The following is a 23,903-nucleotide window of genomic DNA, read 5'->3' on the forward strand; positions in this document are numbered from 1 at the left end:
GGATCCCATTACAGATGGTTGTGAGCCACCATGTGGTTGCTGGGAATTGAACTCAGGACCTCTGGAAGAGCAGTGTCGCCTCTCCAGCCTGAGTTTATTTCTTTTGGAGCGGGAATCACTGTACTTGAAGTCATTAACCTCAGCTAAAGCACAACCTAGACACTGGAATTTTGAGACCTGCATAGAGAGGACAAAGGTGGCCATACTTCCCTGAGTCAGACGCCCTCTTCTGATCTCCTCTCAATTAAGGGCTGCTATTGTATCAGCAGCACAACACTTGCCTAGTATTCAAGAGGTAGGGCGAGGTTCACCATCAGTATTGCCCCCCAAACAACAACAAAATGGTAACAATGGGTAATTAATCCACAGTAGAGACATTTCAGTCACAAAAATTTATATGCAAAAAACTTTTTAGCTGGATCCCTACACTTGGAAGGTGAAGGCAGGAGGACCAGAAATTCAAGGTTGCCTTAACTACCAGCAGGTTCGAGGCCAGCCTGGGTGCACAAGACCCTGCATAAAAACGATCTTTTCTTTAAAAAGGAAAAACATATTGTTAAAGACAGAAATGTTTCATTTGGTAACAAGGAATGAAAAGAAATTAACTTTTTTCTCTTCAAATTTATAATTGATTTTGTTGATTTTGTTCTTGTTGGAGACAAGGTCTCCCTGTGTGGCCCTGATTATCTAGAACTTGCTGAGGCCACCCTATGACTATCTGTGACTTAAATTTATTTTTAAAAACTACATCCAGGGGGTTGGGGATTTAGCTCAGTGGTAGAGCGCTTGCCTAGGAAGCGCAAGGCCCTGGGTCCGGTCCCCAGCTCCGGAAAACAAACAAACAAACAAACAAACAAACAAACAAAAAACAAAAAAACCAAAAAACCTACATCCAGTTTAAAGGCTTTTTTTTTTTTTATTACAACATATAAAGTTCACAAAAACTTGTATTTTTACAGGAATAAAAACGGAAAAAAAAAGTAACCATGGCTCAGCTCACAGTATTACAGAGAGAGCCTTACCGGTAACTAGGAGGTCTCTGATAAATCAGATGTGCTTTTGGATTAAATGCCTTGGGCGTGAATCTTTTTCTTCGTGTGTGATTTTAGCATGGTATTAACCTCTTTGGGTTCCGGTAAGCCATCCGTAAAAACTCCAGGGATTAGCACCTCTAAAATTGAATTAAAAGAGCTCGTATAATTTAAAACGGCTACCTCAATCCCCGAGTGTAGCCTGCCTGCAATAAACGATAATTATCAGGCAAATGCAAGAGATGGTAACCAACTCCCACTTCCTGCCTCCCTGCCTTTCACTCAGTTTTGAAAGTAGCTCTTTCTCACTCCTTTTCTCCTCGTTAGCTCCTCCTCCTGCCGTAAATGGCCTGCTCCAGCTGTCGTGAAACGCCCTACCCCGCCCTCCATGTGGCGAAAACGCAGTCACGCTTGACGGCGCGAGGTGGCTCAGCCGCAAGATGGCGGCGCTGGCGGAGGAGCAGACGGAGGTGGCGGTCAAGCTAGAGTCTGAGGGACCGCCAACGCTGCTACCTCCGCAGGCTGGCGACGGCGCAGGCGAGGGTAGCGGTGGCACTCCTAACAACGGCCCCAACGGCGGCGGCGGGAATGTGGCGGCGGCGGCGGCGGCCGGTGGGGACGGCGGGACCCCCAAACCAGTGGTGGCTGTTTCTGCCGCTGCCCCGGCGGGGGCGGCCCCGGTGCCCGCCGCTCCCGCGGAGGCCGGCGCTCCTCACGACCGACAGACTCTTCTGGCTGTGCTGCAGTTCCTACGGCAGAGCAACCTCCGCGAGGCCGAAGAGGCACTGCGCCGTGAGGCCCGGCTGCTGGAGGAGGCGGTGGCGGGCTCCGGAGCTCCGGGAGAGTTGGACGGGGCTGGCGCGGAGGCGGCTAGTGCGCTTCTCAGCCGGGTCACCGCTTCAGTTCCCGGCTCTGCGGCCCCCGACACTCCGGGAGCCGGCGCTTCGGTGACCTCAGTGTTCTCAGGTTCAGCCTCAGGTCCTGCGGCTCCGGGAAAGGGTGAGTCTCGGGGTACCGGGTGAGCAGTGCCGGCTTGAAGGGGAGCTAGCGGGGAAGGCAAGGGCTGGCAGGCCTGCACCTCTGCGGGCTTGTTTTGAATTTCCTGGGCCCGCCTCTAGGGCCACATGCCCGCCCCTTTCTCTACTGCGCCGGCTGCGCAGTCAAACCCTCTTCTGAGCTGTCAGTTCCAGCCAGAGGCTGAGCAGAGATGTGGAGCGGAGGGAGGGAGGAAGGGAGGTGCCGGGCCCGGGGATTGACAGAAGAGGGGAACCTTAAGGTTTCGGTGTTTCTACTCTTACTTGGATTTAGGATTAGGTTCGCGTGAACACGAGTATCGTACTGTTCTGTTCCCATACTACTATTGTACTGCAAGTACTTTTCTGTGTCTTGATTTTTTTCTCTCTCACAATTGTATAGTTCTCATCTCTCCTTTTGAGAGGAGAAAATGGACTTTTTGAGCAAAGCCGAAAGGCTTGCTTTGGACCACACATCCAGAGTGGTGGTAGTCAGTGTTTCTTAGATTGTGGACTGAGAACCACCGGTGTTAAGTATTTTAGAGGATGCAAACATCTCAGCATCACTTCTGGCTTAAACTGTAGGGGGAGAGTCTGGGAATCTGCCATAGAGCTTCTAAGGAGTGCTTTTGAAAACTCTTAATTTTACAGGTAGGAGTGGCAGACCTTTTTGTCTCTGTTGCTTTTCCGTGTGTGATGTCAGTTAAAGGCATTTTTTTCTAGTTTTTTTTTTAACTAAGAAGTTATTATGAGTTTAAGATGTAATGTGTAATGTGCCTAGTACTGAAAGTTTAGTTCCTGAATCCAGTTACTGACAACTCCTGTTTCTCCCAGAAACAGTTGTCACAAATCCAGATAGTAAAACACACATTTCAGAGGAAGACACCTGCTGCTATGCCTGACCACCTGATTGGGTCCTCAAAACCCATACGGTGGAAGAAGAGACCCAGCTACCTGAAAGTTGTCTTTACTATACACCAAACTTCAACTTTTCAAAGATATACTTAGTTGAAGTTCTCAAACGAGATCAGTAAATATTGAGTTAAATTATCCAGGTTAGTGGTTCTAGACATGTTAACCTGTTTCAGTGAGAGCATTGCCAGAAAGGAAGCTTGAACACACAGCACTGTGATTGATAAATAGAAATGTGTCATGTGTATAATGGCAGCACTTGGGATGCTGAGGCAGGAGAATTACTGTGAGATCAAAGCTATCCTCAGCTAAATATAGTTATGGGGGAAGGGAGGGATAAGTAAAAATATGTGGAGAATGTGACTGAGAAGGAAGATCTTTTCTGTATGCCAAATTTTGTGACTATATTCTAACAACTTATATTATTTTTCTAATATCTCTCATCTGTCAAGAAACTTGACTTTTTTTTTAGATCATACTCAAGAAACCAAGGAGAAAAAGAGACCATGAGAATGACTACAAAATTATATCTTTAATTATAATTTTTTCAGTAAAGAGTGTGTGTAATCACTTTTTAAAAAACATAAAAGCATATAATACTATAACCGTAGTTTGCCAAAATTTTCAACATCCAAACTCTAATTTGATTTTTAAAAAGCATTATTTTTTTTTGTATTGCTGTATTACGAACAAATACTCAGGCTTTCTACCTTGCAATGATTGGTTATAGAAATTACTTCACATATACACAGTTGAGTTGTAGTCTTTTACATTCCAGAGCCATAACAAATGCTCCCCTTTTTCCTTGAAATGCTGATGTTTTATATGAGGTGATGTTTGAATGTGAGGGTATCACAGGATTGATATTACAGGATGTACAAGGTACTTGAGTGTGATATGTGTCATTTGCACTGAGCCTTGAGAGGAGATTAACATAGCTGTTAGCTTTGCACATCCATTTGTTTATTTATTTGGTGCTCTTGGTAGTTCAGCCCAGGGCCTTGTGCATGTTAGACAGGTCTTAGCTACCTAACACGTTCTCAATCCTTATGACACAGTTCTAGGAAAAATGTTGACTATTCTTGTTATTGATTTAAACATGTAAGCTACAATCAAACTGAAGAGCTTCTGGCTTGGTTAATCAAAAACACCCTGAATGCTATTAAAATGGCTTGTGACTGTGAGCTGGCAGGTAAAGGTATTTGCCACCGAGCCTGACAAACTAAGATCGGTCTCCGGAATCTCCATTATGGAAGGAGAGAATTGTCTACTGAATTTGTCCTCTGACCTCCATGTAACTATTATGGCTTGTCTGTCCACTTCCCTCATACACAGCCACACATATACACAAAATACGGAAATGTAATACAAAGTTCAAAAGGAAAAAGGGCATGGTTGTGTTGGGGAAGAGAAGTAGAGAGGAAAGGGACAATCCTGAGAAACAGCTGTCCTTGGGGCCTTAGAAAAACCACATCTGCTTGGTGCATTTTAGATCATTTTCTTAAAAGTTGTCATTCATTTTTTAAACAGTTGCAAGTGTAGCTGTGGAAGACCAGCCAGATGTCAGTGCTGTCTTGTCGGCCTACAACCAACAAGGAGACCCTACAATGTATGAAGAATACTACAGTGGACTGAAACACTTCATTGAATGTTCTCTGGACTGCCATCGAGCAGAATTATCCCAACTCTTTTATCCTCTGTTTGTACATATGTACTTGGAGCTAGTTTATAATCAACATGAAAGTGAAGCAAAATCATTCTTTGAGAAGTATGTGAATCTTAACATATTTATCTATATATGTCTGTAAACACACATCTGTAACCACACGAATGTAAACCAGAAGGCGTTTTGTGAAGGACAGGTGCCTGGGCAGTATGAACCCAGCACAGGGGCAGCAGGAGGATTGATCCTCCAGAGGAAACAGACTTGTAGGGCGATCTGAGGAAGGGCGAGGAGTTAGCCAGTTAAAGCGGGAGCATACCTGGAGTGGTCTGTGGGGGAAGGGATCTTGGTAGTTACAGAGGCTAAAGAAGCTCATAGTGGCTGAGGCAGGGAATGGTGCAGGGCTGTGGTATAGCATTCAGTTGGCAGCAACAGGCAGGTTCTTGGACTGTGCTGAGGGTCTCTGTCATAGGAATAGTAGGGATTTGTATTGGATGAGATTAGGTTTGGTTGAGAGTCACTGAAAACTCAATGATTATGAATAAAAACTTTATTCTAAGAACAGTAGGAGGCTGTGTTAGGATTAGAAGATGACTAACCACCCAAACAATAGGCTTGAATAAAATGTTAAGTTGGATTTTCTCATAAAGGTAGAAGGTTTGGGGCTGATAGGTAAATCCTCGATCATCAGGAATTATTGTCCTTGTCATGAAGCTTCCACTCTGTGGTACAAGCTGGGCCTCTGTCAGAAAGTAGTCCCAGCACTGTTATAGTCAGCAAGAAAGGCACACATTCCTGGAAGGTGCTGACACTTTCTTTTTCTAACTTTTTATCAGTGGCTGTCCCTAGCTATAGATGTAGAAAATGTGATCTTCCCTGAGGTGCCTGTCCCCAGCTAACAGCCAGGGGTTTAGTTATGGAGGAAAGAAGTTAAAATGAGCATTTGGGGACGGTAAGGCATCTCTGCTACAGATGTCACTAGAGGGTCATTTCATTAATTGCAGTTTTTGTCATTTTCCTAAGACAGGATCTTATAGTGTGTAGTCCTACCTAGCCTGGAACTCACTGTGTAGACCAGGCTGGCCTCAAACCTGCAGAGCTCTGTTGGCTTCTCCCTTCTGAGTGCTAGGATTATACATGGTCTCCCACCAGGACCCAAGTGAGCATTTTAAAAGACAAACAGATGGTGAGGGACAGAAGGACTATTGGATGCCTAGGGTTATTAACTGCTTCTTAATGGTGGTGATAGTCCTCTTTCCCATGACACTTAGAAATATGTTGAGGCATATTTGTTTGCTGGGGAGGAGGGAATGATAGTAACTATTATGGAATGTATAGATAGTTCTACTTAGCAGAGAATTGTCCTGCCTAATATATCAGTAGCATCGCTATTGAGAAACAAGAATCTGCTGATGAAGTGAAAAGTAGACTGACCCACGCATGTTGGGTTGGATATGGAGGTGAGACACCATTGATAACCCAGATTTCTGGTGTGTCCACTGGAGAAGGATGGCTTTCCTGTAGGAATCCCTAGAGGAGGACATTAGTAGGGTTACTAATCTTTAGTTCTAGTTCAAATGTGCTTTTGACTAATTTAAGAACCATTAAGAAGCAATAACCATGTGCAGCATGGTGGTGCATGACTCTAATCCTGGCACTTGGGAGACCGAGGCAGGTGGGTCTCTGAGTTTAAGGTCAGCCTGGTCTACAGCATGAGTTCCACACAGAGAAACCATGTCTTCAAAACCAAACCAAACAAAAAAACCCCAGTACCTCCAAGACTGGTCTGCCAATAGTCCCTCTGTCCTCCTGTACTGTAATCCTGTTCCCTATGTACTAGCTGAGAGGGGAGGAGCTTCTGGAGCCAACATTGGCTTGAGGAGCTCCAACATTTAACAGGTACAGGATACAGAGAAGGGAAAGGTGGAGACATAGGGAAAATTCCAGAAGGCATCCTTACAGATGCCAGGAGGCAGGGCTGACTGCCTGATGAGAGCACTTCAGTGCAAGCCACAGAGCTTGAAGTCAGGACTTGTCGCAGAACGATGATGGTGGTAGGGGAAGAACAGAACTCCTAAAAGCTATTACCCACTCATCATGCTTGGATTCCTAATTGAAGGTACAGAAAGCAAACTGGGGCTCAGCCCTCTCCCTTCTCTTGGGCTGATGATAATATTTTACATTAGAAACCTTTTTTTCTTCTTCTTCTTCTTTTTTTTTTTTTTTTTTTTTTTTTTTTGAGACAGGGTTTCTCTGTGTAATGGTCCTGGCTGTCCTAGAACTCACTCTGTAGACCAGGCCGGTCTTGAACTTGCTCTGCCTCCTGAGTGCTGGGACTAAAGGCATGTGCCACCACTACCCAGCTTAGAAGCTAATTTTCTTTTGTAGTACTGCATCAGTCTTGCTCTTTCAGTCTCCTGGGATAGCCACTTTTCCATGGAGAAAGATGGGCTGTAATAAAAGGCTCTCTGTTCCCATTACAGACAGTCTGCTAGGACCCCATGCCCAAATGAAGGCAAAATAAGCCAAGACTTGTAAAAACAAGAGTATATTTAAACTATAAGGTATAACCAAGACTGAAGGCTTTACTTAATTGCCTTGATAATAGTGAAAATATGAAAGTGCTTATTGTTTAGTACCAATATTTGTTCTTTACTTTATCCTTATTAAAGTATTGATTTTAATGTCCTAAGTAATTAAAATGTATAGGCTTATAAGAATCATGTCCTGTGATAAGTACATTGAAGGCATACTATTTTCTACTCCTGTGTTTGAAATGTTTTTAATAAAAAGTTTTAAAGAGGTTTTGAGAAAGCGCAAAATTCAGTAAAGCAAGGATTCTGACGTTTTTATGTATTCCCAAAGATTTTTTTTTTAATTTTTTTTCCAAGACAAGAGTTTCTCTGTGTAGCCCTGGCTGTCCTGGAACTCACTTTGTAGTCCCGCTGGCCTCAAACTCAGAGATCCAGGCTCAGGCTCTGCCTCCTGAGTGTTGTGATTAAAGGCGTATGTCGCCATGGGTCAAAGATACTTTTCAAAAGAAATACATACCGTTAGTGAGTCCGCTCAGATGTCTCATTCACTGCTTCATTAAAGAACTTTCTCCTGAAATGTTTATGACACATTTCATTAGAGAAATTGGTCATTTTAAGGGTGATTTTAGAAACTGAATTATAATCATTTTGAATTACTATTGATCCTACAGCCTAGTCAGGGTTATTTATGTAGTTACATTATACACTTTATAGTATAAATATATAATTATAAACTACATATGATTCTGGGATGGTTTATCAGTGTATGAGGGAGAAGCAGGGGAGAAGCAGATTACCTTAATGACATTGAAAAATGACTTTTTAAAATCACTAAAACAGGTTCCACGGAGATCAGGAATGTTATTACCAGGATGACCTACGAGTATTATCTAGTCTTACCAAAAAGGAGCACATGAAAGGGAATGAGACCATGCTGGACTTTCGGACAAGTAAATTTGTTCTTCGCATTTCCCGTGACTCGTACCAACTCTTGAAGCGGCATCTTCAGGAGAAACAGAACAATCAGATATGGAACATAGTTCAGGAGCACCTCTACATCGACATCTTTGACGGGATGCCCCGCAGTAAGCAGCAGATAGACGCCATGGTGGGAAGCCTGGCAGGCGAGGCTAAGCGAGAAGCAAACAAATCAAAGGTATGGGAGCAAGCCTAGAACTGTGCAATGTAGGTGGGAAACCAGAGTATATAACGGAAATCAGGGATGCATGAATAAGCTTACACTGCATCTAAAGTGTGTTGTTCTGAGGATTAGTGGTGTATGGGAGGATTCAGGAATGGTTTCATGTAACAGGGCCTTAACTGCAGCGGCTAAGACAAGCAAGGGGTTTTGGTTTTGCTTTCACTCTGGGACCTGCCTAAGTTCCAAAGTGCTGTCCATAGCTCTTGGCCCACTGGCGTTAGAAAGTGGGTGCATGTGTGTGCACATTCTCCAGTGGCTGCTAAAGCAGTGCAGCTGAATCCAGGGAAGAGTAGGGGGCACAACAAAAGGTCTCCTGTGTCTCTCTTTAAAACCAGGACAGCAGGGGTTGGGGATTTGGCTCAGTGGCAGAGCGCTTGCCTAGGAAACGCAAGGCCCTGGGTTCGGTCCCCAGCTCCGAAAAAAAGAACCAAAAAAAAAAAAAAAAAAAAAAGCCAGGACAGCAGATGGGTTTGTTTGTTTGGCTTTTTATCTTTAATTAGAACAACGTGCAGTGTGCTTCTGCGTATATCTGTGGGTTAGAACTATGTTATGTGGTCATTTGTAGCTGCAAGAGAGCCTGAAAAGAGAAACGACCTAACCAAACACATTGAACAGAAGTTACTTTAAAAACTGTTGATTCTTTTGACTTGTAGGTATTTTTTGGTTTATTAAAAGAACCGGAAATTGAGGTGCCTTTGGATGATGAGGATGAAGAAGGAGAAAACGAAGAGGGGAAACCTAAAAAGAAGAAGCCTAAAAAGGATAGTATTGGCTCTAAAAGCAAGAAACAAGATCCCAATGCTCCACCCCAAAACAGGTGGGGAGGAAACCTACAGAGGTGAAAGCTGTGCCACAGAGGGTGGAGTTTATCAATATCCAAGAGTGACCCTTAGTCTGTTTTCTCTTGTAGAATCCCCCTTCCCGAGTTGAAAGATTCAGACAAACTGGACAAAATAATGAATATGAAGGAAACTACCAAACGAGTGCGCCTTGGGCCTGACTGTTTACCCTCCATTTGTTTCTATACATTCCTTAATGCGTACCAGGTCAGTAAAATACTTCCAGAAGAGTCAGATAAAATGGTGATCTACCACTGAGAAAAAGTAACTCAAATGGAATTTTCCTGTCTAAGCTCTTGGCGCTATTTAACGTAAGAGCAAAGGGCACAGCAGTGTGGTGGTGCATGCCTTCAATACAGGCAGTCTGGGTAGAGGCAGGCAGGTTTCTGAGCTTGAGGGCAGCCTGTTCGACAGAGTGAGTTCCAGGACAGCTAGGGCTGGGCTACACAGTGGTCAGGGGTAAGGAGGGAAGGAAGGAGGGAGGGAGGACATACACTGGTCAGAATAGATAGATGTCTGGATTTAAAAGCCTTTCAGCAACTTGTAAAAGTAGGAATCCTGCTCATACTTGACGCTTGATAGGATGATTAGAGTTCTGTTCCTCTGTGAGAACGCTCAGGGCTCATCTGGTTCCTCTCTTGAACTTGATTTGAGTAATAATATGAACTTGGTGTTTTTAATTCTTAATGTCTTTATTGACTTCTTAGAATACTAAGATTTATTTAGTAAAGTACAAAACTGATTAACATTTATTTTCTATTACGTACTCCAAATACAGAGGGCGAAAAGCAGGAGACAAGATGCTTGTTTCATATATGTCTTCAGAAGTGCATTTTATTTGATAACTCAGATAATCTTTTTTTTTTTTTTTTTCGGAGCTGGGGACCGAACCCAGGGCCTTGCGCTTCCTAGGCAAGCGCTCTACCACTGAGCTAAATCCCCAACCCCAGATAACTCAGATAATCTTATCTTGGGTCTACTCATTTTTTTTTGAGAACTTCATACATGAGCACTGCATGAACATTACTTCTGCCTCTCCTCAGCAATCCCTGTGTCCCCCACATTATGAGCCCTTAATTATTATGTCTGTACATATATGTATATAGTGTGTGTGTGTGTGTGTGTGTGTGTGTGTGTGTGTGCACGCGTGCACACACATTTAACTTTGCTCAAGTATTCAGAGTTGTCAAATGACCTTTCATATGGGAAATATATCCATTTCAAATTTTTTTTCTTTTTGAGACAGGGTTTCTCTTGTGTAGCCCTGGATATCCTGGAACTTGTTCTGTAGACCAGGCTTACCTCAAACTCAGAAATCTGCCTGCCTTTGCCTTCTAAGTGCTGGGATTGAAGGTGTGTGCCACCATTGTCTAGTATTACACATTTTTAGATATGACTGGAATTATTTTCCCCATGCAGTGTTACCTAATACTTCTAATAATTTTTTTAAATAATACTATCAGGGCCTCACTGCAGTGGATGTCACTGATGATTCTAGCCTGATTGCTGGAGGTTTTGCTGATTCAACCGTCAGAGTGTGGTCTGTGACCCCTAAAAAGCTTCGTAGTGTCAAACAAGCATCAGGTAACTGATATGACCTATTGGTATAAACTTAAAATTAGTCTACACAAATTTGATTTCATAGAACTTAGACAGAAAATTGTGATCTTTACAGAAGTGATTTCACTTGAATTCCAGGGGTACAGTCTCGGCTGTACTTGTGGTTTAGGCTTGTGATAATAAACATCTTAGGAGGATGAGACAGGAGGATTGAGAATTCAAGGATTGGGCAGGTGAGGTGGCTCATTGCTGCCAGGCCTGATGAACCGAGTTCAATTCCTTGGAATCCACATATGGGAGAGAATCCCAAGAGTCATCTTCTGACCTCCCCATGCACTAGGCATGTAGACATCTACATAGACACAGACACTAAACAATTTTTAAAGAGAGTGAGTTCAAGGACTTGCCTAGACCTCAGAGCAAATTCAAGGCCAGCCTGTAAACCTTAAATGAACTGTCTCAAACCAAAACAAACACCAAACCAAGGTAACATTTCCAATAAATGAAAGGGCCTTGGGGGTGGCAATGATTATTCCATTGGCCCCCAGTTCTCTCATATACAAAATGAAGGGAATAGGTCAGACAACTCTTTTTTTTTTTTTTGGTTCTTTTTTTCGGAGCTGGGGACCGAACCCGGGGCCTTGCGCTTCCTAGGCAAGCGCTCTACCACTGAGCTAAATCCCCAACCCCAGACAACTCTTTAAAGTTAAAACTGTGATATCTGATGATTATTTGCCTATAACTTTTAAGAAAACCTTAGTGAGGCTGGCAGGGCCTCACTAAACCTTAGTAACTCGGTAGATAAAGGCAAGTGCTTGCCACCAGACATGCAGACTTGAGTTCAGTGTTCACAGCCCACATGGTTGAGGAGAACTGACCCTACATATTGTTCTCTGACATATCCCTGTGTGTGATGGCATGCATGCTTAAATTCACTTCATACAAGACTGAGGCAGGAGGATCACTAAGTTCAAAGGAGCCTAAGCTACACAGTGAAGACTCTGTCTCAAAAATTAAAACACAGTGCTGAATAGAGGACTCTGGTTGAGAGCACTGCCCATTGCTGCAGAGGACCTGGATGAGATTCCCACCACCAGCCATCACTCTAGTTCCAGGGATCCAACACATGCATGTGGTACATTTTTATCATCCAGGGAAAGCATTGGTACATACAGAAAACAAAAGGCAAAACACAGAACCGAAACCACTCCTAAGGTCAGGATTTTAGATGCTTTTGATAGCTATTTTTCCTAAACAGTTAGGTTTATATTGTTTTAGGATTTGTATAGCTTCCTTTTTATGAAATGTGATGGACAGACTGGTTGTCATACTGAGTAACTGTATGGTCTAGCAGATTAACTGTTTGGAAGATTTCATTTTTTTCTATATGAGGGGACAGATCACTTAATTTAGCATAGTGTTGTTGGTAAAGAGGAAGAAATGTTGAAATGTTAGTTCTGAATTATGAGAGATTGCCTTAAATAATATACCTAAAATACTATTTCTGGACCTTTTTAGATCTTAGTCTTATAGACAAAGAATCAGATGATGTCTTAGAGAGAATCATGGATGAGAAAACTGCAAGTGAGTTGAAGATTTTGTATGGTCACAGTGGGCCTGTCTATGGAGCCAGCTTCAGTCCGGATAGGTAAAATTCAAACACAATTAAATGCTGATGAACAGTGCTGAGATTTCAAACTTAACTGCTGGAGATGAAATGCAAATGCCAAACATTATGGTTGCCTGTAGTTCAGTATCTTTCAGAATTAGAATCTTACCATTTGCTAATATATGTTGGGGACTGGAATATAACATAGCACCTAAGTGTATACTGAATATACAAAAATCAGGATATACATTCATGGCTTCACCAGTTTCAGAATTTAGCTTTATTTTTGAATAACCCTCTGGAAGAGGTTGAATTGCTCGAGTTTGTGGATTATTCTTATAGAACTTCCTAACACTTAAGAGAAATTGCTCATTAAAAGCTATCAATGGAAGCATTTAGGTATTTTAACAGGAAAACAGAAGAAAGCTGGGTGTCATAGTAAGTGCCTGCCATCCCAGCCTCTCTGGAGGCTAAGGCAGGAAGGAGAATTGTGGTTCAAGGTTCACTGGGTATCACAGCCAGACCATGTTTTGAAATAGCATGTGTTTAGGTATTTCTTGATTTTCATTTCTAACTTTCTGCAAAAATGGCTGGGAAAGGGTGGTTTTACCCATATTATCTTGTGTATTCTACTTAGTAGTTTTTGACCACCAGAGTTTTCATTGTACTTGTGAGATCTTGAGAAATAAACAAAACAAAACCAGTACCTAATAGGATTTAGCCAAGTGGTACATTTCACTTGAAGAGAATGATTTCAGTGAAAACTGTTGGCTTTTTTATTTATCCCTGAAAAAGGTGGAACGTTAGTATTCTGCAGGGGAATGGCGTCCTGGTTGAACACAGGGCCTCCAGCACATACTAGGTGTGCACTCTGCTATTGAGCTGTACCCGACTCCTTCTCTCTATTAGATACAGTCCATGCTGACAGCAAATCACATATTCAGAACTGATGCACCTCATTTCTAGACTGTCTGGTAACCGCACTGCTTATTAGCCTCAGTACTAGTTTCTTAGTGTTTTGAACACAGGGTCATCACCTGAGTTCTGAGGTTACACATGCGCTATCACACTATTTTTTTTCTTTTTTCTTTTCTAAAGCACTGTGACCCCTCCCCATAGTCTTGACAGGTTTTTTTGTTTTGGCTTGTTTTTTTTTTTTTTCTTTCATTATTAGCTTTATATAGTTAAGTGTTGAGGATATACTTCGACATGATTTCACTTAACATTAGTTTAATACTTTTAGCTTTTGTTATCTACTGTGAATTCTAAGAATAGAGAGGTGGGGCTGAGATGGCTCAGTGAGGAAAGTGCTTGCCATGTAAGTGTGAAAATCAGATTTTAGATCTCCAGCACCCATATAAATGCTGGCCTGGCGGCCCTCCTGTGATCCCAGTGTTCTAGACCTGGAGCTGGGGTTGCTGACAAGCTCTGGGTACATCTGGGAGATTGATCCAGGGAAGACTCCTAAATATACCCATGCATCCTGCATTCCACACACAGGTGAGGGAGCTGAGGATGTGTAGCTCAGTGGTAGAATGCCTGCCTGCCTGCCGTGTGCAAGGCCTGAGGGTGAGTCCTCAGCACTCTGCGCCCACTCCCAGGAGCATGTGCACGCACACACTAATGTAACATAGGTGCATGTCAGTTGTTAAAATGTGAGGTTGGGAGAAACTTGGACAGGTAACTAGACTGTACTGAGAATCAGTCAGCACCGCCTCTTCTCCTCAGGAACTACCTACTCTCCTCTTCAGAGGATGGAACCGTTAGACTCTGGAGCCTGCAGACTTTCACTTGCTTAGTTGGATATAAAGGGCACAACTACCCAGTGTGGGACACACAGTTTTCTCCATATGGATATTATTTCGTGTCAGGAGGCCATGACCGCGTAGCTCGGTAAGAACACTGATCTAATGGGGTTTACTCACTGGATATAACTGTATCTTGTCAAGAACACAAAGTCCAGCAAGCCGTATTTTCATGCTATTCAGGATTAACTTTTGGAGAAGATAATTCACAGCTGTAACTTGAAAATGTGAGAGGGGAATATTTCTCCCTCCAGGGTCTACACCGAGGGCCCTGCTTCCTGTTACTCTAAAGTCCCCTTTGAAGTAATTTTTGTTAGAAACTATGTGGTTGCCCAAATTATAGGAAAATGGTTTTCTGTTCATTAGGAGTGGGGAGGTGGGTATAAAAGAATAAGCGTTTATATGCTGGCTGGAGAAATGGCTCAGCAGTTGAGTTCTGACTGTTCTTCTAGAGGACCCAGGTTCAATTCCTGGCACATACATGGCCGCTCACAACTGACTGGAACTCTAGTTCCTTGGGATCTGGCGCCCTTACACAGACATGCATGTAGGCAAAACACCAATGCATATAAAATAAAAATAAATTTAAGTCAGACAGTTATCAGTGCACACCTTTAATCCCAGTACTTGGGAGTCAGAATCAGGTAGATCTTTGAATTTTGAGGCCAGCTTGGTCTAAGGGTAAGTTCCAGGATATCTAGGACTATACAGAAAAACCGTGTCTCAAAACAAACAAAATAAAACCAAAAAAGCTAATTTATATGCCTGTAATCCCAGCATTCGGGAACTGGGCATGCTGGCACGTCTTTAGCCCTAGCACTTGGAAGGCTGAGGTAGGGGGATCTCTTGAGTTCAAGGCTAGTCAGAGTGAATTCTACATAGTGAATTCCAGGACAGCTACAAAGTGAGACCCTGTCTCAAACTAGATAGGAGAGTGAGTTCACAGCCAGCTTGGGCTATACCAGACATTATCTCAAAAAAGAAAACATTAGTCCCACTTACTCTTTCCTTCCATTAGATAACAAGGAGGAACCATTTGGAATTGACTCTCACCTGATACACCTCTATTTTGGGTTACATATTATTATTTAAATTAATATTTTTATTTTCAGGCTTTGGGCTACAGATCACTATCAGCCTTTAAGGATATTCGCTGGCCATCTTGCTGATGTGAATTGCACTAGATTTCATCCAAATTCCAACTATGTTGCTACGGGCTCTGCAGACAGAACCGTGCGGCTCTGGGACGTCCTCAATGGTAACTGTGTAAGGATCTTCACTGGACACAAGGTATTTCACACCCTCATTATTCCAGCACACAACGATGCTTTCCAAGTTGAAATATTTAACCAGTAGCATAAACTCTTTAAAGATAACAGTCATGCTATTAAACTACAATTCTACCTTGCTCTTATCAGATATACTTAATTCTCCTTTGTTCTTTTTTTTAGGGACCAATTCATTCCTTGACATTTTCTCCCAATGGGAGATTCCTGGCTACAGGAGCAACAGATGGCAGAGTACTTCTTTGGGATATCGGACATGGCTTGATGGTTGGAGAATTAAAAGGCCACACTGATACAGTGTGTTCACTTAGGTTTAGTAGAGATGGTGAGATTTTGGCATCAGGTAAATAATGTCTTTGGGGTAAAACAAAACTCGGTGAACACAAAGTATCGTGAGACTCCTGATGTGACAGCTGCACACTAATGGTTTCCTTTGGCGTCCCTTTTAGGTTCGATGGATAACACAGTTCGGTTATGGGATGCCATCAAAGCATTTGAAGATTTAGAAACTGATGACTTTACTACAGCCACTGGGCATATAAATCTACCTGAGAATTCCCAGGAGTTACTGTTGGGTACATACATGACCAAATCAACACCAGTCGTACACCTACATTTTACAAGAAGAAACTTGGTTCTAGCTGCAGGAGCTTACAGTCCGCAATAAACCAACGGTATTAGAGACCTTTTGGAAGCTACTGTTTGGAAAAGGGAGACTAAAAGCAAATACCTCAGTGATTAGTATTTAAGCTACAAAGAATGTTTTTGTCTACATGGATCTGGAAGTATGCTGCTTGGAAAATCTGAACAGGACAGTTCCACGTTTCTATAGCAACCACATTTAACTAATTTCCGTTAGTTGAATAAGAGGTATTATGTTCGTGGAGAGGACATTATGGTGCTTTGGATTGTGTGGAAACTATGCATTTTTTTGTTCAAATGCTATTTTAATTTATTATGTCTAGAAAAAAATCAATTTGATTTAAACAATTCATTCTGCTTCAAGATTCAAGTTAAGAAATATAGTACCATCTTGAGTAGCTGAAGAGTTCTATGAGCATGTGTGTGTCTGCTGTAAATGACGTTATTGTACGGCACTCAAGCAGTGTGTTAAATGACCACTAACATGCTTTTCTTCGCCCGTGATTAGTGGGCTGTATGTAACTGGGTAGGAGACCACATTTCCTAAGACCTAGATGTATAACCACCCACAACATCTCAGCTCCTACTGTGTAAGTTTGGAGTGCAATCAAACACTTAGAAAACAGGTGAAGAGGTTTAGATTCCATTCTACTTAGCTAACGTGGCTACATATGACCTAGTACACTTGAAGTCAGACAGACATTTCAGTTGCTTACCTCCAGTACTGAGCCTTGCTTTGGAAAACTAAGAGATTTAGACCAAGTCACTGCCAGTTTTTGCCTTTGTTGCATTTTGTACAGTTTTATATTTTTGATATCTTGTAAATAAAGACAACCAGCTTTTCCAGGTTCATAATTTATTGTACAAATTGAGTATTACATGATGAGTTCACATCAGCTTCTTCAGGCGTGGGACTTAACAGATAAGGCCAGACATTTCAAAATCCTATAAACAAAGCAAAAACAGTTTGACACACAACGTTGTACTCTATTTTTCAACAATCAGTAATTACCACAAGTCTCTGAAGTAAAGTGTACATTCACTAAGGTTCGTAAGTAGGGCATATATAATATATGTGTGTGTTTGTATGTGCATACGCATCTCCCTCAGGCTGGTAGTTTGATGTTCCAGTTTTAACAGTTTTAAGTAGTTGTTGAAACTGCCAACAATTCAGTATAGCTTTAAAAGCAAACTACTGGAAAAAAATTACTACTGGAAAAAAATTGAGTATACAGAGTAACACTTAAATGTTTGTTAATTTTATGTGTTCTGCCTGCACCTGTGTATGTGCTACTTGTGCGCTTGGTGCCTAATGACATCAGAAAAGGGTTGTCAGATCCCCTAGAATGAGTGTGAACCAACATGGGTGCTGGCGACTGCATCCTAATCTATACAAGAGCAACAGGTGCTCTCAGCCTCTGAGCTGTCTTTCTAGTAAAGTAACATTTCAAATAGTGGAAGTAGGTAAGATGCGCGTCTGCTACTTAGTGTTCAAGACACAGTTTTTATTGGGGATACTACCAGCCTCCAAAGGTTAAGAGTACCTTTACGTAGAAAACTGGGCAATGTACTGTTTTACCAGGAATAAGCCATGGACTGGATCTCACAGTCCCCTAAGTTAAGTGGATTCAAGAATGGTAAAGCCTTTAAGAGCAGAACAAAAATAAGTGAAGAAAGCATCAGTTCTCTAGCGTTCGGCCTTTCTGCACAGCTGCTGCCAACACCACGTTTACTGACTTCTGGATAGATAAAAAGGCTTGAAGGGGACTGTAAGAAAATCTTAAAGGGGTTGGCTTATTCAGGGGGGGGGGGGGGGGAGAATCCAGTATTCTATGAAAATGTAGAGCTATCAAAACCCCAGCAAATATTACTTTATATACTAAAGGTTGGTTAGGGTTGGGGCTGTAACTCTGAGGCGAAATGATAAGTCTGGCGTCTGCCAAGGCACTGGGTTTGATCCCTAATACCACAACTTCAGCTCATAATTCCATTTTCCTCTTTAAAAGACTTTTTATTTTTAATTGTGCATTTATGTGTAAGAGTCCAGAAAAGGGCACTATGTTGCCTGGAGCTGAAGTTACAGACAGTTGTAAGACATCTGGCATGGGTGCTGGGATCTGAACTCAGGTTCTCTGTTCTTACAGTATTTGCAGTACTTAATCTTAACCACTGAGCCATTTCTCCAGGCTCTAGAATCCCCACTCCTACCCCAGGCATGGTGGCACAAGCCTGTAATCCCCAAACTCAGCAAGTTAAGAAAGGAATTGCCACAACTGTGAGGCCAGTTGGGTTATGAGCAAGATTGTCTCAAAACAACCTAAACAAAGAGAACCAACCAAAACTATGTTAGATAATACGCTTATAGTTGGGCTGCAGAGACCATGAGACCTGAGTTTGGTCCCAAGAATTTATGAGGGAAAAGAAGACAACAGTGTCCATCTCTTAGTTCAGCTCTCTGTAGACACAGACAGGAAGCCAGCTTGTAAATGTCTGTGCCAGCTAGCTGGGAACACACAGTGGAGCATCTCAGCAGGAAGACACGGAAGACCCTGCCTCAACAAGCTCACGAGAGAATCAGCTCCTTAATGCCGTCCACGTTCTCCCATGTCAGGACCCTGACATGTGAGAGCAAGGACACAGGCTCCCAAAAATAAAATACATGTCACTTCACTGAAGTTATTTGACACAAGAATAGTATTAAGAAAGACACAAATGTTAAAAGAAAAAAAGTATTTCAACAACAAAACCCAACAGATCCCCCTCCCACACCCCCCCGAGCTGAGGACCGAACTCAGGGCCTTGCGTTTGCAAGCGCTCTACCACTGAGCTAAATCCCAACCCCAACAGAATTTTTTTTTTTTTCTTTTTCTTTTTTTCGGAGCTGGGGACCAACCCAGGGCCTTGCGCTTGCTAGGCAAGCGCTCTACCACTGAGCTAAATCCCCAACTCCAGAATTTTTAACACACCAATTTAGCAAAAATCAGTCTACACTGGCTGAGGTAAAAGACTCTCTTATAAAGCTAGGTGTCCCATAATCCTTTGGGAAAGCACTTAACACAGAAAACACTCCAAGTTCAAAACTATTTTGATGTAATACCTTTTTTGGATTTTGTTTTACTTTTTAGTCAGAGCAGACTAAAAATCACCATGATCTCCTGCTTCACCCTCTCCAGCGTTGCTGGGAATACGGTGGAAGACACGGCATCCAGATCCTTGGTCACTCTCTCTGAATTGTGTTGAGACTAAGCCTTGCTATGTAGCATAAGCTGTTCTTGCACTCCTTCTGCCTCTGTCCCCTCACCGTTGGGTTTACAAGTGTACATTATGTGCAATGTTTTCTTTCAGGTATACAGTGAATTTCAAAGAGTGCCAACAGTTTATTTATTATAAGGCAAGAAAAACCCCACCATCAAAATGACTAAGTTACACACTTAGTGGCAATTCCTTACCATTTATGTTGCTTTCACAGCTGGGGTTTTTTTAGGCCTTAACTTAAAGTATAGGACCAACAAAGCAATGCCTCCATATGTGGCCAGGACACACTGAGAACAAAGGAAAGATGTAAATGAAAGCTGTCATGTCTCTATTATTCTACGATATAATTGCTTAAAAATGTAGTTAATACTTACATTCATTCTACCTGTGAGGGTATAAGAGTTGAAATATTTTTTAATACCAGTGAACTGGAATTGGCCATCACTTTCTGGACCAGCCATGACTTCAATCTAAAAAACAAAACAATAAAACAATAAATTAATTTGGGTGCAGTTTATAAGAAAATAAAATTCTGGGGCTGGGGATTTAGCTCAGTGGTAGAGCGCTTGCCTAGCAAGCACAAGGCCCTGGGTTCGATCCCCAGCTCCGGGGGAAAAAAAAAAAGAAAAGAAAATTCTTTCAGTTCCAAAATCTCTCATCTGTGGTTCAGCTGCCATTGGGATAGTAGAGCTGGTGGGAAAAGCTGGTAAGGACTGTTAGCAGGTAGGACTCTCAACTAGCATAGATAAGTTAGTTACCTTGGCAGTGTTAACCTGCTGTAATACACGGTGTGGTGTAAGCTGGAATGACAGCAAACATAGTATCTTATCATATAATGAATAAACCCTTTTATCTAGCTGAGTCGTTTCTTCTCCAAGAATTTATTTACAGAAATTATCACAAGGCAGAAATAGATAGTTCATGAATCATCACTGAACACTGTTCACAAAAGGAGAAAGACTAGAAATCCAACATGGGATGAATAAATGACCGCTGCTATTGAAGGACACTTAAAGATGAGTGTGCCACCATGGAAGAAGGTCCCAAGTGACGTTAAATATTTAAAAAAGTCAATTGTACATCTGGGTATTACAGGGCATATCAATGGTTCTCAAAGTCTGGTCCCTAGACCAGCAGCATGAGACCAATAGAACCTTTTAGAAGTGCAGATCCTTAGGTCCCTACATTGAGTTAGAAACTCTGGTCCAGTTAGTTATTTGACTTAAAAAGCCTCTAAGTAATTTTAATATAGACACATATCAGAAAAATAGGGGAAAACCCTTGGAGAACATTTTTAAAAAAATTTTTGAGACAGGGTTTCTGTTCTGGAACTCACTGTAGACCAGGCTGTCCTTGTAAACTGCAGAGATGGACTGCTTCTGCCTCTAAGTCTTGGGATCAAAGGTGTATGTCACCACCACCTGGCTTTATTTCTTTTATGTAAGGAGTTGTACTAAAACAAAGTGACAACGTAGTAGTGAGATGTGGGGAGAGAGGAATCACTACTGCTGGTAGGAGTGTGAACTGGAGTCAGTGTGGAGGAGTCTCAAGAAATTAAAACAGAACTACCACACAACCCAGTTACTCCATCTGGAGTATACTTGAAAGACTAAGCCAACAGACCACAAAGATATTTGCATATCCATGTTCACTGCTACACTATTGAGAGCTGCTAAAATACTGACCACATCTAGATGCCCATCAGCAGTAGATACAGAGTATGTGGTACATCTTTACAGTGGAACCTTGGTCAGTCAGAAGGAAAAAGAATGAGGATACAAGTCGTGGAAACGGGCAGAACAGGAAATCATCACGTGCAGTGAAATAAGCCAGACTCAGAACAAACACCCAGTTTCCTTGTGAACAGACCCTAGGTTTAAATATATACCCATCTATGTATGCCTGTGTTAAGTCACAGAAGTAGAACTAATTCTGACGATCTGGAAATAGGGAACCATAAGGAGTAGGGTGGAGTAGACAGAGGGAAAAGGATGAAAACTACAGTAAAATGATGTAGTGTTTGCCAACTCAAAAGAAACAGCAGACACAGATAGCAGAATTCCAAACTACTCAGTTTTGTGTGTACGATGACCTATCTACCACACCCGAGCCACAGATTCCAGTAGCAACTTGGACCAGCTGGTCAAGGTCCAGGCAAGATTGGTAGACTGGGTGGCTTCTAAATGAGAGTAGGAGAAACATATGGGTGTTGTTGCTATGGAAACTGTCACCCCGCTATTAACCAATCAAAAGCTTCAGTAGCATTCATGCAACGAAATTTGAGACCTTAATTTTTAACACTTTCAGAATGGTTACTGGAACAATGAAGACAATCTAAATTTCCCTGGGTCACAGATCTTAGCCAATCTAGCCAAAGCAGGAAAATCACCATTAAAAGACAACAAAAACCTTCACAGTTCTTCAAGCTTCCCTTTACCACACCTACCAAAGCATTCTTCTCCATTTATTTCATGATACATTTTAAAAACGAGAAACCTTACAGAAAACTAAGTCTTCTTGTCTTTGCCAATTCATCAACCTGTTACCTCTAGGAGGAAGGGTTACATAATTGGTCATATTGAGGTGCTTTAAGTCAATCTACAGGATACTGTAATAAGGGTGATGTATTCCAAAGACAGCTAATTCTGACTGCAGAGAAAGGAATGGTAAAAAATGGTATAGGAACTGGGGTTTTAAAGGAAGCTTAGATGGAAGAACAGTGAAGTTGATGGTGAGATAAGCAATGGTATCATCATCACCACCACCACCACCATCATCATCACCATCACCACCATCATCACCATCACCACCATCATCACCACCACCACCACCACCACCATCATCACCACCACCACCATCATCACCACCACCATCACCACCACCACCACCGTCACCACCACCACCACCGTCACCACCACCACCACCACCACCACCACCACCACCACCACCACCACCACCACCATCATCGAGACAGGATTAACTCACTCTGTAGACCTGGCTGGCCTTGAACCTCTGCCTCGAGTTCTGGGAGTAAAGGTGTGTGTGGCACCCCCACATGGCAAACAAAGGTGATATTAAGGCCTAAAGCACTCCAACAAACTGCATATTGTTTTAGGACAATGATCAGGAGTCCTCCTCCTTCCTTTTAACACTTAGGGAGTTTTACTTCATTTTTTAAGACAAGATCTCAATCTGTAGCTCCAGATGGCCTGTACTGACTACCCAGACAAGGCCTTGAACTCATAGAGAGATCTGCCTGACAGTATTGGGTCTAAAGGCAGGAGTCATTCGAACTTGGCAATAGGAAGAGATAAACTAAAATATGCTCTCCTTGAAGTCACATGCAAGTTTAGAGCCACACAGTAGATTAATAACTGTGAGCCTGTGATTTGATATTTTTAAAAATGTAATATTGTTAAACAGCAGCCTGCTAGAAAGTCTAAGCTGACAGGGTTTGCTTCGGTTTCTAAATAATCCAATAACTATTATTAAATACAACCAGTCTTTCCACGTGAAATGGGCATTTCATTAAAGTCTTGGGGTGAGCAGTTGCCCTTGCTTTGCAATAGGTGCTAGATACAGCTATTCTCCTGTCTTATGGGCATCTATCGGGAGTAGTGCAATCACCAGGTCTAAGGAAAAGGAAGTCAAAGGCTCTCAGGGCCCACAAGCCACAGACTGGAAGCCCTTCCACTGATCAAATACAGCAGTGAGTCTCAACCTTTCTAATGCTGTGCCCCTTTGAAACAGTTCCTCCTGTTGTGATGACCCCCCTTCGTCGCAGCTGTAATTCTGCTACGGTTATGAATCGAAAGTATTTTTGGAGATGAGACTTGTCCAGGTGGTCACGATCTACAGGTTCAGAACCGCTGAAATATAAAATCTAATTCGTTTTTAGCGTCCAGGCCTGGAGAAGCACAGGGCCACTCCACGTTTACTCTGGTTTTAGACAAAGGATACAGTTAAGGGAGGCTTTTTTCCCGATCGCAGCTCAGAGAGAAAACGGATCGCAATGGCCATACCGGCCAAGACACATGAATTCAGCCAGAGATGGGATCAAAAGTCAGAATTCTAACATCCTATCACTGGATGACCTTGGGGAGCTCCCCTCTCGATGGGTCTCATCCCCTAATCCACACTGGAAAGTGGAACATAAGGCTCTCCGCTAACCGTGCGAGGCCTGGGGTGCACGAAACTCGCGGTGCTGAGGCTTGTTAGGTGCGCCTCGGGGCCCCGACCCTCATTTTCTCCAGCGCCTTTCCCATTCCCCACCGTCCTCTCCCCACAAAAAGAAAACCTCGCGCTGTTCCGGGGCGGGAAAAAACGGCCAGATTCTAGTCGTCCCTACAAAGCTCAGTCACCGATCCGAGCAACCGAGAACGTCTTCTCACCCACCTACTTCGTCCGAATCACAAACTCTGCAGCCGATGTCCTTCAACAAACCCAGCCACTAGCTCGGCCCGACCGGAAGACACCCCCTTCCCGCACGCGACCGACAGGCCGCGGGGACTCGGCCCTCTGCGTGGATTGGCTATAAAATCAAGTCCCGCCCT

General features: G+C 42.7%; 2 protein-coding genes across 3 annotated transcripts; one reads left to right on the forward strand and one right to left on the reverse strand.

Moving 5' to 3' along the window:
* Positions 1-1,449: 1,449 nt before the first annotated feature.
* Positions 1,450-16,939, forward strand: Taf5 (TATA-box binding protein associated factor 5). Its single transcript, NM_001106365.1, is given in 11 exon segments — positions 1,450-2,030; positions 4,487-4,724; positions 7,994-8,309; positions 9,008-9,171; positions 9,265-9,400; positions 10,657-10,777; positions 12,272-12,401; positions 14,091-14,255; positions 15,280-15,457; positions 15,619-15,796; positions 15,903-16,939. Coding segments are annotated over 11 exon segments (2,403 nt in total). The 5' UTR covers positions 1,450-1,471; the 3' UTR covers positions 16,121-16,939.
* Atp5mk (ATP synthase membrane subunit K) lies at positions 16,935-23,802 on the reverse strand. 2 transcript variants are annotated; one of them, XM_087604858.1, is made up of 4 exons: positions 23,750-23,802; positions 19,725-19,820; positions 19,545-19,637; positions 16,935-17,040 (listed from the first exon to the last, which is right to left on the reverse strand). In XM_087604858.1, exons 2-3 carry the CDS (start codon positions 19,809-19,811, stop codon positions 19,548-19,550), a joined length of 177 nt encoding a protein of 58 aa, XP_087460984.1. In that variant the 5' UTR covers positions 19,812-19,820; positions 23,750-23,802; the 3' UTR covers positions 16,935-17,040; positions 19,545-19,547.
* Between the last annotated feature and the right edge of the window lie 101 nt (positions 23,803-23,903).

Source organism: Rattus norvegicus, chromosome 1 (assembly GCF_021556685.1).
Source record: "Rattus norvegicus strain SHRSP/BbbUtx chromosome 1, alternate assembly SHRSP_T2T, whole genome shotgun sequence".
Lineage (NCBI taxonomy): Eukaryota > Metazoa > Chordata > Mammalia > Rodentia > Muridae > Rattus > Rattus norvegicus.